General features: G+C 41.0%; 1 protein-coding gene across 3 annotated transcripts in view; it reads right to left on the reverse strand.

The window, feature by feature from the left end:
• The window catches only part of ATL2 (atlastin GTPase 2), a 56,930-nt gene extending 43,673 nt beyond the window's left edge, over positions 1–13,257 (reverse strand). For 2 of the 3 annotated variants that reach the window (XM_028117219.2, XM_028117221.2), the window contains exon 1: positions 13,134–13,257. In XM_028117219.2, the coding sequence (XP_027973020.1) occupies positions 13,134–13,245 (112 nt within the window). In that variant the 5' untranslated portion in view covers positions 13,246–13,257. The remainder of the gene's footprint in view (positions 1–13,133) is intronic. The other variant, XM_028117220.2, reaches the window with a different exon arrangement.
• Positions 13,258–15,100: the final 1,843 nt, after the last annotated feature.

Consider the following 15,100-nt stretch of genomic DNA (forward strand, 5'->3'; position numbering starts at 1 on the left):
ACTATGCATTAGATCTAGGCAATGGGCACTTGGACATCTATAATATTTTTCTATCATTTTTATAAGTTTGAAGTATGTTACAATCATTTTTAATGAAAACTTTTAAATTACTTCAGAATTTACTTCCACAGAAAAAGTAACTTCTATTTATTGAATGACTCTGACTTTAGGATAGGCACTGTGACAGGAACCCTCTCAACAACCCTGAAACTTAGCAATTATCCCCATTTCAGAGAGAAGAAATACGGACAAAATTTTTTAAAAAGAAAATGGAGTATATGCATCAAGATTTCTATCTGGGTTTTTATATTAAGTCCATGCTGTTTCCTCTATACCAAACTTTCAATGTTACAGGGTAATTCTTACAAAAATCACTGTTCCCCAGTGGTATAGCCATAGGAAAGGAGACACAAATCAGTTCATATTTTTGAAAAGATGTTTATCACTTAAAACAAATCCCTGATATCAGTTCATCTATTCTTACAAGTAAAAAATGACATGTACAGTTATGTATGGGCTTAACGAATTTAATTTTGTTTAGTTGGGAGAGGTGAACTGATAAACAACTAATATTTGAGATTTTTTATTTTTTTTTAAAGATTTTATTTATTTATTTGAGAGAGAGAGAATGAGAGATAGAGAGCACGAGAGGGAAGAGGGTCAGAGGGAGAAGCAGACTCCCTGCTGAGCAGGGAACCCAATGCGGGACTCCATCCCGGGACTCCAGGATCATGACCTGAGCCGAAGGCAGTCGCTTAACCAACTGAGCCACCCAGGCGCCCTAATATTTGAGATTTTTAGATCCTTAAAGTCCTGGATTAAACTGGAGTTCTGGACAAAAAAATTGAGTAATCAAAATAATCAAAACTACAGATACGTAAGTCTTCCCTGACAGATCAACAGGAAAAAAAAAATGTTTGCTATAGCACAGTCAGTCCATATGTAATTTAATTTAATTATGGATCTGAGTTATACTGACAATATTTAATCAGCCAAAACCACACCATAAAACAGTGAGTCCCATGTACACTAAAGCTTAAGAACCAGCAGGATGGTTTGTTTGGAATACAGACTCTTGACTTCTCAACTCCAGAGTTGATTCAGCTGATCAGGAGTGGAGTCCAGAAATCTACATTTGTAACAAGCACCCCACTAACAACCACCAAGGCCATTCCGATGCAAGGGGGTTAAAGGACTAAAAGTGGGAGTGCGTAAGTCTTTATTCCTTCAACAAACATTCACTGAACACCTACAACATGGTTCTAAGAATTGCAAGATTCACTAGTGAACAAATTAAAAAAAAAAAAAATCCTACCCTTAGGAGTTTATTACATCCTAAAGATGAGGAAACAGAAAACAAATATATGACATAGGCTAGTATTAAGTACTACAAAGAAAAATAAAGCCGGTTAAAGGAAATGAAAACAGGGGTTTGCTATTTCATAAAAGAATGATCAGGCAAAGCTTCTCTAATAAGGAAACATTTGAGCAGAGAACTGAAAGAAGTGGTTATCTGGGAGAAGGGGTGAAAACATTATTAATAACTTTCTCACTCCTCGAAATAATTTAATGCATGAAATAATTTTAGGCATACCATCTACTATAGAAGAGGGGAAAACAGCGTCTCTTCTGGGTTAATAACTACATAATACATCTCTTTAATCCTCAAAATCATTTTGTTGGGTAAACTATGAGTTTCCCTGTTTATATATAAAGGAGGACAATGAGGTTCAGATTAAGCAATTTGCAAGGACATACATTTCCTAAGTAATCAAATCTGTATGCACACTCAGGTCCTAGTCAAATCCATCATCTTCCAACTATGCCAAATGAGCATGTTTGTTGAATAAACTCAGAGCTGAATTGTTACGTGCTCAAGATTTCTAGAAGGCTGGAAAGAAGTACCAAAACCACAATTTGTTTAAAAAAATAAAGAGGGGTTTATTTCTCATCTTTAAAACAAATCTTGGCATACGGCTATTTTTCCCTCTTTCCAAAAATTTCTTTGTCAAAATTTATTTATGCAGTCAGCAAAGCGTTTATACCATCCCCCAACAGGTGGGAAACAATCTTTTTTCTCTTCATAAGCTTTCTAGAAGGGCAAATTTTAAATTGCAGGCATTTAAAATGAGATACAATAAAATTATATTTGCCCATCTTTGATAAGATATGCATATATAATTTACATGTAAATAAATGTGTAATTGTTTCATACAGTACACCTATACAATGTGTCGTGAATAACTGAGGAAGGGCCCCCACCCCACCTACTTCAAGCTAGTAGTAATTAGAGAGCAAGGCATTATAGGGGATACCAGAGAAATACAATTTGCTGATGATAATGGTTCTTACTCTCAAGGCTTCAACACAAACAAGTATAAGAGAACAGTAAAGAAAGTGCTATGTTATATTATTTAGCTAGTGTTATCAATGAAGACATCCTGGAGAAGGTTGCATCTCTGAGCCCTGAAAATCAGATTAAGGCTAACCTTAAAAGTTTAGGCTAAGAATACTGGGCATTATCCTGAGAGCCAAGGAAAATTTTGAGGCAGAGGAGTGACAGGATCAAAGCTGTGCTACAGAGATAAACCAAAAGTGATGAGTAAGAAGTATAATGAGAATCTAAAAACAGGGAAATCAGTTATTAAGTAACTAGGAGAGCCTAGGTATAAGGTGAGAAGCCCAAAGTCAGAACGTGACAGTAAAAATGGGAAGCACTGCATGTGAGAGCTAGCCAGTTCTTCAACATCCTTCTTTGAACTAGGCAACAGAAAACGCTAAATCATTCCATATTTCTATAAGGAACATATACTTTTCTTATAAGCCTTTATGAAACAAAAACGCACTAAATTTCCATTTCCAAAAGTAATTTTGGCAGTTACTCTAATTTTTTCTGACACAGAGATCAGGAATCCATCAAACCCAGAGTAGGTTTCCTTGAATCAGGCAAACCATTGAATCATTCCCTTTTGGCCCCAACATTAACTCAGTAGTGAGTTAAAGATATTAAATACATAGAAAAAGCTGCTGAAATTTGGGATAACCAGTGAGCAAAGGAGTCATTAATACACACACAGACCCAAGCTTAAATTTAGAAAAGGTTTTTATGACAAATCTCAAATAGGTATCTGCCAAGACTCTGGAAATAAGTTGCTACATTCCATTTTGCCACAACTCTCTACCTCAGATGGCTCATTATAGCAGCACTTTATTTCTTAAAAAAAAAGAAAAGAAAGAAAATTATTTATTTGAGAGCGTGTGCACACCCCCACCCCCGCAGGGAGAGAGGGACAAGCAGATTGCCCACTGAGCGTGGAGGCTGACAACACGGGGCTCGATCCCAGGACCCTGATATCATGACATGAGCTGAAGTCAGATGCCTAACCAACTGAGCCACCCAGATACCCCTACAGCAACATTAAAAAAAACAACAACAACAAAACAAAGAGAGGTATACACTCAAATCCCAAACTCGGCTCAATACAGGCAAAATTCCTACTAAGAGAACAGCTGTAAGAAGAAGGAACAGTGCAAAACAAACAAACATCCTTCCAAGTAGATATATGTGACTAATGTGAAAAACAAAAGGGATAAAAAAGTCAGAGGTTCTCACTATACTCTCTTTTTATCCTTTCTCTAGTTTGGCAACTTTTAGAGTACACATCAGGATTCCTTGTGGTAGATAAATGCAGATGCTCAAAAAACAGGGGTGGGGAAACACATCTCCATAGTTTTTAAGAAGTCACATTTACGGGTATTCTGACAGTTTTTCCAGGAATCATCCAGTTATTTAAATCAATTCTTTGCTTGACTTGGCTACAAAAACTGCCCATATTCTCTTTTTATTACACACGCTCTACCACCATTTGATCCTTCAGTTACCTCTATCTCATTGCTTTTAAATACTTTTTAAACAAATTCTTAGAAAGGAGAGACAAGTGCTTAAACTATTTTGAAGAAACCTTACCAAACACTGCCTTTTTATCTTGAAACAAGTGGTATAGCCTACACTCTCCTCCTAAGACCCAACCATTCTTCAAGGCCTGACAAAGCCCACCCTCCTCCATTAAGTCTTCCTCAGTAACACTAGCACACAGTAATTCCTACTTCTGAAACTATAAACTTAATGATACACTTTACTGACAAATATGCGTAAGGTCTATCTGATCTCCCAACTACATGAAAATTTAGAACAGGGATCTGTTCTACACTTTTCTACACAGGTACTCATTACAAGCAACTGAGAAGCCCTTTCCTAAGGTAGGTGCTCAATATGTCAACTGATAACATCAAGGGAAAAAAGCTAGTTCTTTGTCTAAAAATGATCTTTTATCAGCCTGCCCTCCTCCACCTCTTTACTCGCAAAGAAAACTAACTTCTTTACCCTGAAGGGGTGGTAACTTTGTACACTCAATACAAGCCAAGTGCTTTTAAGACATTACCTTTTAATCTTAAACTTCCAAAGTAGGTTTTTTTCTTAGTTAAGGAAGCTGAAGCTTGGTGGTGTTGACAATCCAAACCAAGCACCTAAGCTAGAAGCTTCTATCACACTACGGGGCACCAAAGCAGATACCCATACCCTGCCATTAAAGAGTCAGGAATAAAAACTTTTTCAGGAAGAATTCAAAACAGTTAAAAACAAAACAAAACAAAACAAAACCCTATGGCAGCATACCTAAAAATTCAGAAGAGACTAGCACCAATAAGTTGAAAAGTTACCAATTTAAGAAAAACACTCATACGCAACATTTTTAAATGTTTTTTCCCAAAAACACAATAGTCCCCCCAAAATCCCACAAAATTAAAAAGCAAATATGAAAAAGAATTCCTTATGTACAAAAGGACTCTTACAAAGTAAGAAAAACAGAGATGGTCCAAGAATATGAAAATGCAATTAATAAAAAGAATTCACATTCAGTTACCATATTAAAATTTAAACATCAACTATAATGAAAGAAATACAACAGTAAGATCCTTTACCTATGTGTTGGCATTCATTTTTAAAGAACACCGACTTGTGAACAAAAGTATTCGCAAACAAGTACAAACCTAACCCAAACGAACACAGAATAAATCAGAACTTTCTGAATGGATTTGCAGATGTGTCTTCAATATTGAAAAGTATAGGTGGTTCAACCCAGAAATATACTTTTAAGGCCTTATCCTAGAGGTCAAGATTTATCTACAAAGATGTTTAGCCAGCATTATTCACAAGAAATAACCCCGTATCTAGAAGGATTAGTTTAGTACTACAATGCCATTTTAAAAAATCATGTTGTAGACATTATTTAATCACACAGGGAAATATAATATGAATGAAAGTTACAAAATTACAGAAAGATCCCAATTTAGAAAAAATTAAATTATGCATTAAAAAAGGGTATATACTAAAAGATGTATACCAGAACGCTAACAGTGCTTACCACTAGTTGATATGATTTTTACTTTCTTTTTTATTTGTATTTTCCAAAGTGTCTACAAAGATTTACTGCTTTTGAAATTTAAAAAAGAAAAATTAAAACTTTTACAAGGTATAAATTACCCATGACTTATATTAGATTAAGAGCCATGATCACAAGCTCTAATCAATCACAAGTTTAGTTGTAATTTATTTTTTTAGAAGGCTTTATTTATTTGAGAGAGAGAGAAGGAGAGATAGAGAGCACGAGAGGGAAGAGGGTCAGAGGGAGAAGCAGACTCCCTGCTGAGCAGGGAGCCTGATGTGGGACTCGATCCCGGGACTCCAGGATCATGACCTGAGCCGAAGGCAGTCACTTAACCAACTGAGCCACCCAGGCGCCCATGTTTAGATGTAATTTAAAGGCAGTAAATTTCTATCTTAATATCTAATTCTAAGACTTTTGGCATCAATAACATTGTTCAACCTTTCCGAGAACTTCTAGCCTACACTTCAGAATTTGCTAAACAATACCCAAGGCCACTGCCATTCTCCTGCAATAAAAAGCCTCTGAACTCTAAACAAAAACTCCACAGATCATATTGTAGTATCTATTTTAAAATTAAAGTGCTGGGGCGCCTGGGTGGCTCAGTCATTAAGCGTCTGCCTTGGGCTCAGGTCATGGTCCCAGCGTCCTGGGAGCCCCGCATCAGGCTCCCTGCTCAGCCAGGAGCCTGCTTCTCCCTCTCCCGCTCCCCCTACTTGTGTTCCCTCTCTCGCTATCTCTCTCTGTGTCAAATAAATAAATAAATAAATCTTGGGGGAAAAAATTAAAGTGCTGATGAAAAGAGCCATTTCTGAAGATGTGATTAATAACTACCTTCAAAAAAATCTAAGAACAAGGGTAATTCGTCAGTTTCTCTACAATTTATTTCAAAAACAACTCACCCCCCCTTTTTTTTGAAAGATTTTATTTATTTATTTGAGAGAGAGAGAATGAGAGAGAGAGAGAAAGCACATGAGATGGGGGGAGGGTCAGAGGGAGAAGCAGACTCCCTGCCGAGCAGGGAGGCCGATGCGGGACTCAATACAGGGACTCGATCCAGGGACTCCAGGATCATGACCTAAGCCGAAGGCAGTCGCTTAACCAACTGAGCCACCCAGGCGCCCTCAACCCCCCTTTCTGATAAAAGTAAACTTAATCCAAGTTTTAATATCTCATAAACCCATTCATTCAAATATGAAATGAGCTCATTTAGCATGCCAATTCCATCCCCCTTTTAAAAGAGTTTCGTTAGGGTGCCTGGCTGGCTCAGTCGTTAAGTGTCTGCCTTCGGCTCAGGTCATGATCCCGGAGTCCTGGGATCCAGTCCTGGGATCGAGTCCCTGCTCCGCGGGAGGCCTGCTTCTCCCTCTCCCACTCCCCCTGCTTGTGTTCCCTCTCTGACTGTGTCTCTCTCTGTCAAATAAATAAAATCTTTTTTAAAAAAAAAGTTTCGTTATAGAAAGGCTTTAAGGTTTCTAAAGTGCCTTCAAAGATTACCTATTTAATAAAAAAAAAAAAAAAAAACGCTTTAAGTTTGCTAAGGCAGATATTACCTACCAGGAAGGAAAAAATGTTATTACAGAGCTAGTATTAAAATCCAAGCCTCCATTCTAATTCCATTCTGAAGATCATAGTAAGTTTATAGAATTCAAAAAGTTAAAATATATCCTAATCACTATTCATGACTCTAAATGATTACATGTAGGGGGAAAATAATTTTTAATGGGATTCACAATTTGTGGGGGAAAAAAGCTTTTAATGGGATTCACAATTTGTGTACTTTCAAGTCAATCATTCTTTAGGCATTTTTGAGCAAAACAGACCCCAGTCAGATTCTGCACATTTACTATCTGAAAAGTAAATGCACTCTACTTGAAAACTGCCATGACCTTAAGAAATTACTTCATATTGAATCCTATATTGAAAATAAACAATTTCAGAAGATTATTTTACTATGATTGATTCTCTAAAGCGCAAGTTTATTAAAATGAAGATAGGTGAAAAGTATGAATGTATATTTTTATCTTATAAAAACTGAACAAAGGTTTTTCAAGTCACGTATTTTGAAACTTAAAACTTTTTGTTCAAAATAACTACACATTATAGCAATATTACATCAACAGAATGTCTGCCACTGGGTTAAGCACTTTTTTCACATTTAATACTTGGAATATCCCTAATCATGAACACATTATCAGTATTTTACAGGTAAAGTTAAAAATTTACCTACCACCTTTGCCCAAACTAAACCTTTGTCCACACTGCAGGAAAAAAAAATTAGAAGAAAGTGATTGCAAATATACACATGTATATATAGCATAAGTAGCCAAATAGGCACATTCTTACATAAGCATTATAGTCTCTTACACAGGCAGCTTTACAATTTATAAAATATTTGGACCTATCATTCCTACTGTTGTTTGTCTCCCACAACAGTCCTATTATGGGATTACTATCTCTGCTGTGTGTGAGGGGTTTCAAGGCTCAGAGAGTTAAGTCAGCTTTTGATTCCTTTCCTCATTCTTTTCCACTGCATTATCTTACTTCTCTATAATTAAAAAAACATTGCCCCTTGGCGCCTGGGTGGCTCAGTTGGTTAAGCGACTGCCTTGGGCTCAGGTCTTGATCCTGGAGTCCCGGCATCGAGTCCCGCATCGGGCCCCTGCTCAGCATCTCCCTCTAACCCTCCCCCCTCTCAGGTATTCTCTCATTCTCTCTCAAAATAAATAAATAAATCTTAAAAAAAAAAACATTGCCCCCACAATCAGAGTCTTATGCAATAAAAAGAGGAAATGTACTAAAGACCCTTGATAAGCATCCTTCATAAATTACATAGCTCACAAGTTATTAGTTACTGGTTATTTTGACTCGTCATAGAAATATAATTTGTATGAATAATTTTCATTAAGCTGGTACATTACCAAGGAATCCCCAGATCCTACTTGTACTGGCCAGAAAACTAAACCCCAAATCAGTCAAAAGTGCATACTATCTCCTTGGGAAAACAAAGTACATATACGTTAGTCTTTCATGACTTAACAGTTGCTTCTAATAGATATCACCTGCCCATAAAACCAACCACCTACAGCTATCTGTCCCACAGTAGATAGGGTGGTTACTTAAGTACACATTTTACAAAAATCTACCTAAGTTTAGCAAATATGTGTACACCTAAACACATGGCCATATGATTACCAATAACTTGAAAAATGATTTGTAAAATAGTTATCTTGGCTTTGCACTTATTTCATACTTCTTAATGTCCTTAACAAGCAAAACTGTACTACTTCATGAATTCTACTTCTTTCTACATCTACCTTCTCCCTTACTTTAAAATTTCCCACTCCACTTAGTGACTTGCTCTATCTTTACTTATTAACCGCCCCAATTTCTCATTAGTATGACTTCAGATATCATTCATTCAACAGTTTTACCGAGACATTTCTAATTGTGTATGTGATAATTTTCAATGAAGAAAGGCTCCTACTCTCCTCCAAGTCCATAGCTCTGAGTGCCTCTGAGTAGTTTGACTGTAGACAAGTTAAAATCACTCCCTCCAATGGGATTCCCTTAAAGGCAGATTTTAAGGGGGGCAAAAAAAAAAAAAAAGCAAGATGTTTAAAGCGCTTTATAAAATATCAAGGATTATGCTATTGCCATCATTATTTTCAGGATAGTGGGGGTTTTTTGGCTATTCATTTTTAAAGCTATAGAAAAAGCACTCAACCATTGTTTCTATAGGAGGGGTGGTGAGTGATGAAGGAAAGAATGTTAGGGTTTGAAGCCATATGGCCAAGAAAGAATTCTTGAGACATCTTTGGTGCAAAAAGGTGATTTTATTAAAGCACAGGGTCAGGACCCGTGGGCAGAAAGAGCTGCACTGGGGTCAGGAGGAGTAGCCCATTACATACGTTCAAGTTGGGAGGGGGTTAGAGATAGCCTAAGTCTCTAAGGAATTTTGGAAGCAAGGTTTCCAGGACCCTGAGGGGGCTAGCTATTGTTAGGAAAAGATCATTTATTACTGTCTAATAAAACCTGAGTCATGAGACCCTTCAGATGTATATTGGTGGTCCATATGCTTGGGGGATGATTGTCAACAAGTATCTTGGGGGTTTAGAGATAAAGGAAATTTCTAAAGGAATTTTTACATGTTAAAGTGGACTTACAGGATCCTGAGGGTCAGGCTAAGATTGCCTTTTGCCCTTAGCAAAGTATTAACATTGAGGCAGTTGAGTCCCTAGAGGAATATCACTCTGCCTGTTTCAAGGACTTGTCAACGAGCTGTAGGTAGTAAGGAAATTTAATTTCTCTTCTTTCGCTGTTTCCCACATCAGTCAGGAACAGTAAAGGAGAGAAAGAAACTTACATGAGTAATGAATTCACTGGGGGATAGTTCAGTGACTCAATATTCACCTACATCTATCGTCCTTAAGTTAAATAATGCCCAAAAAAGTAACACACCTGGATTTTAAAACACTAAAATGGTCATACAATCAGAATACCATTATACTTTAAAAAAAAAAAAGGTTATTTCCCTGCAGCCACCCCAGGAAAAAAAAACCTCCCTCTATAAAGCAGTAAATCACCATTACAAAAAAGTTTTAACTTCCAATCCCATTCCTTACATTTGTCTCTTAACCGTGAGAGCCTGCCAAGAGGCTCTGCTTACAATTGTGTGTCAAATAGGTCTTCCAATAGAGCATAAACAAATTTTTAAAATGCAACCACGAACTAAACGGACCACTTTATGTATTCAGAGAGGAGCCACTCATCACCACAAAGGAAATACCAGTGTAAAAATCAGCAATTCAGAGGTTGCAGTATTTAGTATAGCTCATGATGAACCTTGTGCAACCACTACCAACAGAGTGTGTTGTCATGCATCAAGAAAACCAATACAATTTTATTCTCTAATGAGTATCAATAAAAGAAGTGATGGAAACCACAAAAAAAATGCATCTTGCTAGAGAGTCTCGAAATTGTAAAAATATGCCTTGAACTACAGCATGGAACGAGGTGACAGTCTTCCAGGTACTCTTTAACAACTGCTTAGTATCAGACAGATGGAAAAAGCACAATTCTGGAAAAGGTCTAACAATTTCAAGAAAGTTACTTTCATCTGTGAATATATATATATTTTTTAAGATTTTATTTATTTGACAGAGAGAGACACAGAGAGAGAGGGAACACAAGCGAGGGGGGGCGGGGGGAGTAGGAGAGGGAGAAGGAGGCTTCCCAGCGCGCAGGGAGCCCGATGCAGGGCTCGATCCCTGGACCCTGGGATCACGACCTGAGCTGAAGGCAGACGCTTAACGAATGAGCCACCCAGGTGCCCCTCATCTGTGAATATTTAAAAACTTTACCCTAAAGTTAAAACACACTGGCAAACTAAAATTGGATCCCAAAATAGGTGCACCCAACTTAAAGCCAGGATCTCATTTTAACTCACGGTTTATTTTCCCTGTAATAAATACCTCTTTACTGTATGATAAAGACAGCTCTTTGTTCCCCAAAAAAAGAATTTCCAAGAGATTTAATCATCCTACAAAGCCATTAAAATACAAGAGTACGTAAGTGCTTTACAAAGATCCTACATTCCTAAAGAGCGTAAGCATTTCTCTTAAGAGACACAAAGCACCTTCCTTAGACTAAACTACTAGCGTGGCACCTGACTCACCCCAACTCAAGTTTACTTATCCAGAAAGCAGAGGGAGACAAAGAGTTCCTTATACACTGTCAAAAATAGCCGAGTCCCTACTCATTCACGGCCTGTTGGCTCTGACTTTAAACACAAATCTTAAGAAGTTTTATTTGGATTTTAATGTCGTATTGAGTGACTAGAGAGCAAATGAAAAGGTTTCAGGCAGTCATCTGATAGGTATGGTTATCAAGGGAAGGGATACCTCCAAGAGTGGGGGGGAAAACACAAAAACCTGTGAGTAGCAGAATGTTTAAAAACACACAAAAACCTGTGAGTAGCAGAATGTTTAATAAATGGTGAGCCCTATATATCAACTCAAGAATCACATCTCAATGTACCACAAAATAAAAACGGTGTTCATAACCATGACTAAGTCATAAAGTTATGCTTCTCCTAGTAAGGCAAGTACATAAATCACCTTGAAAATACATCTAAAACAGCTACCTTAAAATATATATAAATAAATAAGTGCAAGAGCGAACACACAACACACACACACCCGTAGGGCCCCAAAGATCTAAATCAATCCATCGGCATTCCAAAACTAATTACTTGAGAATTCCAACCAGAAGATATCTAAGGCAAAACCTCTGGGGTGGGGGGGGGGGGGGTTCTATGTAAACAGTTCTGTCAAGTGCTTTTGTTGGCAAGCAATAAAATAAGCTTTATTTCCTATTCTTTCTCCCGTATCAAAACTCTAGTTTGTCATCACCTCTGACATATGTTCAGCACATCCAAAGGTTACTATGAATGATGAAATATATTTCACGTAAACTCTTCTATTGAACTTAGTCTTCACGGATAACACCTTATCAAAGTGTTTTACATTTCATCTTACAAAACCTTTATCAGATTGTGGAAAGAGAGGAATCTGAAGGACACAAGTTCACATTTAGTGTAGTTTATAAACTCTTATGTATGCCATGGCCGTACTTACCTAACCGTAAGCTTTTACTATTTATAAGCCTTTGAAAAACTTTATGCCTTTAAGTACCATCAAAATTCTCAATCAGGATTTCATGCGTTCAATTCACACCAGAGCGAAAGATCAAATGCTGAACTCCTAAAAATAGGGGTGTTATGAGAGGGACACACAACACTCCGCTGCCAAAGCAAACATGTCTTGGAGGGGGCAGGGGCGCTCCTTGTACACGTACAGTAGCAGCTCACATTCAACAAAACCGGGGAGCGAAGGATCAGGTGACTTCACACCGCAGACACTTCAGTCTGATCGGGCCTTACTATACCGTGAGTGACTAGTAACTGCTCACAACCCTAGTTTAACAACTAAATCCGGACTTGCATCCTAGCCACGCGCAACCCGCGCCAATGGGTTCGGGGGTCGAGGAGCCCCAGAACGCGAGCCCCGGGGCACAGCCCTGGCCTGCGGACTGCGGTTCCCTCCTGGAAGGGTGTCTGGAGAGCTTTCCGACCTGGCAGCGAGGTGTCCGCTCCCCCCGCGCGCTCCGCGTCCTCCTCCTCCGCGGGGGCCCATAAAGCTCTGGCCACCCCTACCTCCCTTTCTGACAGAGGAACAGAGAGCACAGTGCCCGCCAGGAGACAGATCGCCCTGCCGCGTCCGGAGCGCTCCTGCACCCAGCTGCGGCGCCACCGACCTCCCCGCGCCCCAGGTCTGCGGCCCCAACTCAAGGCCGCCCCCTCAGGTCGGGGCGGACGCGGCGGCAGCCACGCGGAGGCAGCCACGCGGCGGGCGGGCGGGCAGGGGGCCGGGCGCGGACGCGCTCGCCGCCCGTTCACCCGACAGCAGCAGGAGCCGCGGCCCCAGGGCCGCCCTTTCAGGCCGCGCGCCGCGGAAGCTCGGCACGCTGCGGGGGCTAGGCCCGGCGGCCGTCAGACGCGGCGGCAGGAGGAGAGCTGAACCAGCAGCGGACGACGACCCCGCCGCCCGCGGCCGGTGCCCGCGGGTACAAGCGGCCCGCGCCCTCTCCCCACCCGGGCCCTGCGGCCTCCGCTCCCCCGGCGCGTACCTAGGAAGGTCGTGGACGAGACGTGGTTAACCCCGGTGCTTGGGTCGCTGGTCCGCCGCGGGCGCCGCAGCTGCGGCTCCTGCCTCCGCGCTGCCTCGTCCCCCTCCGCCATCTTGTACCGATTTAAAATTAACTCCCCACTGACGTCAAACGCCGCCGCCGCTTTATCAACCTCCCGGGAGCCGGCGGGGCGCCCGTGGGTCCTAGCGCCGCCAGTAGCCAGCTCCTCCTTGTCCTCCCCACGCCCTCCCCCGTCCCGCCCATCGGCGCCCTCGCTCCGCCTCCGCTCTGCCAGCCTCCCTGCCCGGCTGCCCGCCTGCCCGCCTGCCCGCCAGTCGCTAGGTTTTCCCGGCCTTCCACTTCTGGAAGGGATTGGGCGGCGCCCCCACCGCTATCGCCTCGCACCGCACCGCTCTGAGCTCAGTACCACACCCCCTTAGCGCTGAGCCGGTCCGTGTAAACGCAGAAGGGATCTCCAGAGAACCAAGTCCCTCCTTCCCAGTTCAGTAACCCAATTCTTTTTACTGCTCTTCTTCATCATCGTTAACTCGTGCCCTGCACTTGAGGTTGCTTTCACACGCCTTTCTCTTTTTTATCCCCCACCTTCTCCACCACAGCTATTTTCCTCCTCCCTGTCTGCCCCCCTCCTAAGCTTTTCCTTTTGATCTTTCCTCGTCCAAGTCCCTAATGTTGCTTCCCCTCCGGAGACCATCCTGTGGTTTATTTGCAATAGATCCCATCTGCTTATGAGACCCTCCGCCTATCTTCCTGTCCGTGCACACCCTTTCCTGCTCCTAGTACCTGCAGGGACAAGCCAGAAAGCACTGTCATCAGAAAATGAATTGTAGCAGGTCCTTTACTAACTATGATGAACCTTCTTGTGAGAATCCAGTGATATCCTGTAGAAAGTTCAGGTCACTTTTTAAAAATAAATACCAGCCTGTGGAAACTTCTGTGAAACACGGTCTCTTTTCTTTTGGATTTTTTACCATATCACCAAAGCATTAAAAACTCCTTTTCTTGGTAGAGATAGGTGTCCAGGTGTCCAGATTGCTGTATTGTCCAGGTCTTCTCACAAGTCTAAAAATCACGGCCTTTCATCCTGCATAATCTCTAGAAAAGCACTGGTGTCCTGGAAACTTGCACAGTGCCATTCTATCTGGGTTTTCATTGGGCTGTCGATTTATTCATCTGTTTTCTGTCTTTATGGAAGGGGATTTGGAGCTCCTCCTGGACTTCCTACTTCCTACTCCCTGCATCCTGGTTCAGTGCCCCTAAGCTTACAGCCATGAGCCTGGCTTGATGATGGATTTCCTTTCATAATCTCCCTATGTGGCATCTATTTAATGTTGCCCGCAATCTGCTTTATGCAAGGTATCATCTTGGGCATGAAAGAAGATGCAAAAATGAGTATGTTTGCAGTCAAAGAATAACCTTAGAGTTAACAGTTAACTTAGTACTCAGTGCACCCCATCACGGACCCCCAGGGACCTAAGGCTACACCCTTCCTAGTCTATTGACCTAACTGCTTTCCTTTCCACTATTAGACACTATCTCCTAGGCTGCTACTACAGTGCCCTGAACAGGTCCACACAGCTCCTGACTTTAAGGAGTGTAGAGAAGCCAAATGAAAGTGTAGTCAAGAGATTGAGCATTGTCCCACAGTTGCCCCAAATCTGTGTGTGTTGGAAAGTCCTTTCTTCATTTTCCCCAGTCAGCTACCCCTCTTCAGTTTTAATCCCAGTGAAACCTCAGTGTCACTTCAGACTTCTCTCTCCTCTCTCCTCCCCTCTGCACCAAACAAGTCTGTGTGAAGTTGGTTCTGACTTCTAAATCTTTGTCCAAGTCACCTCCTCTCCATCCCCTCAACCTCCCTCTTGATTCAGCACCATCATTTCCCACTACCCTGAGGTAACTTTGCTGTGGGCCCTTCTCCTGTGCGTCCTCCACCCAGCCACTGGCTTAAG

The sequence above is a fragment of the Eumetopias jubatus genome, unplaced genomic scaffold (assembly GCF_037043125.1).
Source record: "Eumetopias jubatus isolate StellerSeaLion01/CBP00866 unplaced genomic scaffold, mEumJub1_p1.0 scaffold_9, whole genome shotgun sequence".
In the NCBI taxonomy this organism is placed as follows: domain Eukaryota; kingdom Metazoa; phylum Chordata; class Mammalia; order Carnivora; family Otariidae; genus Eumetopias; species Eumetopias jubatus.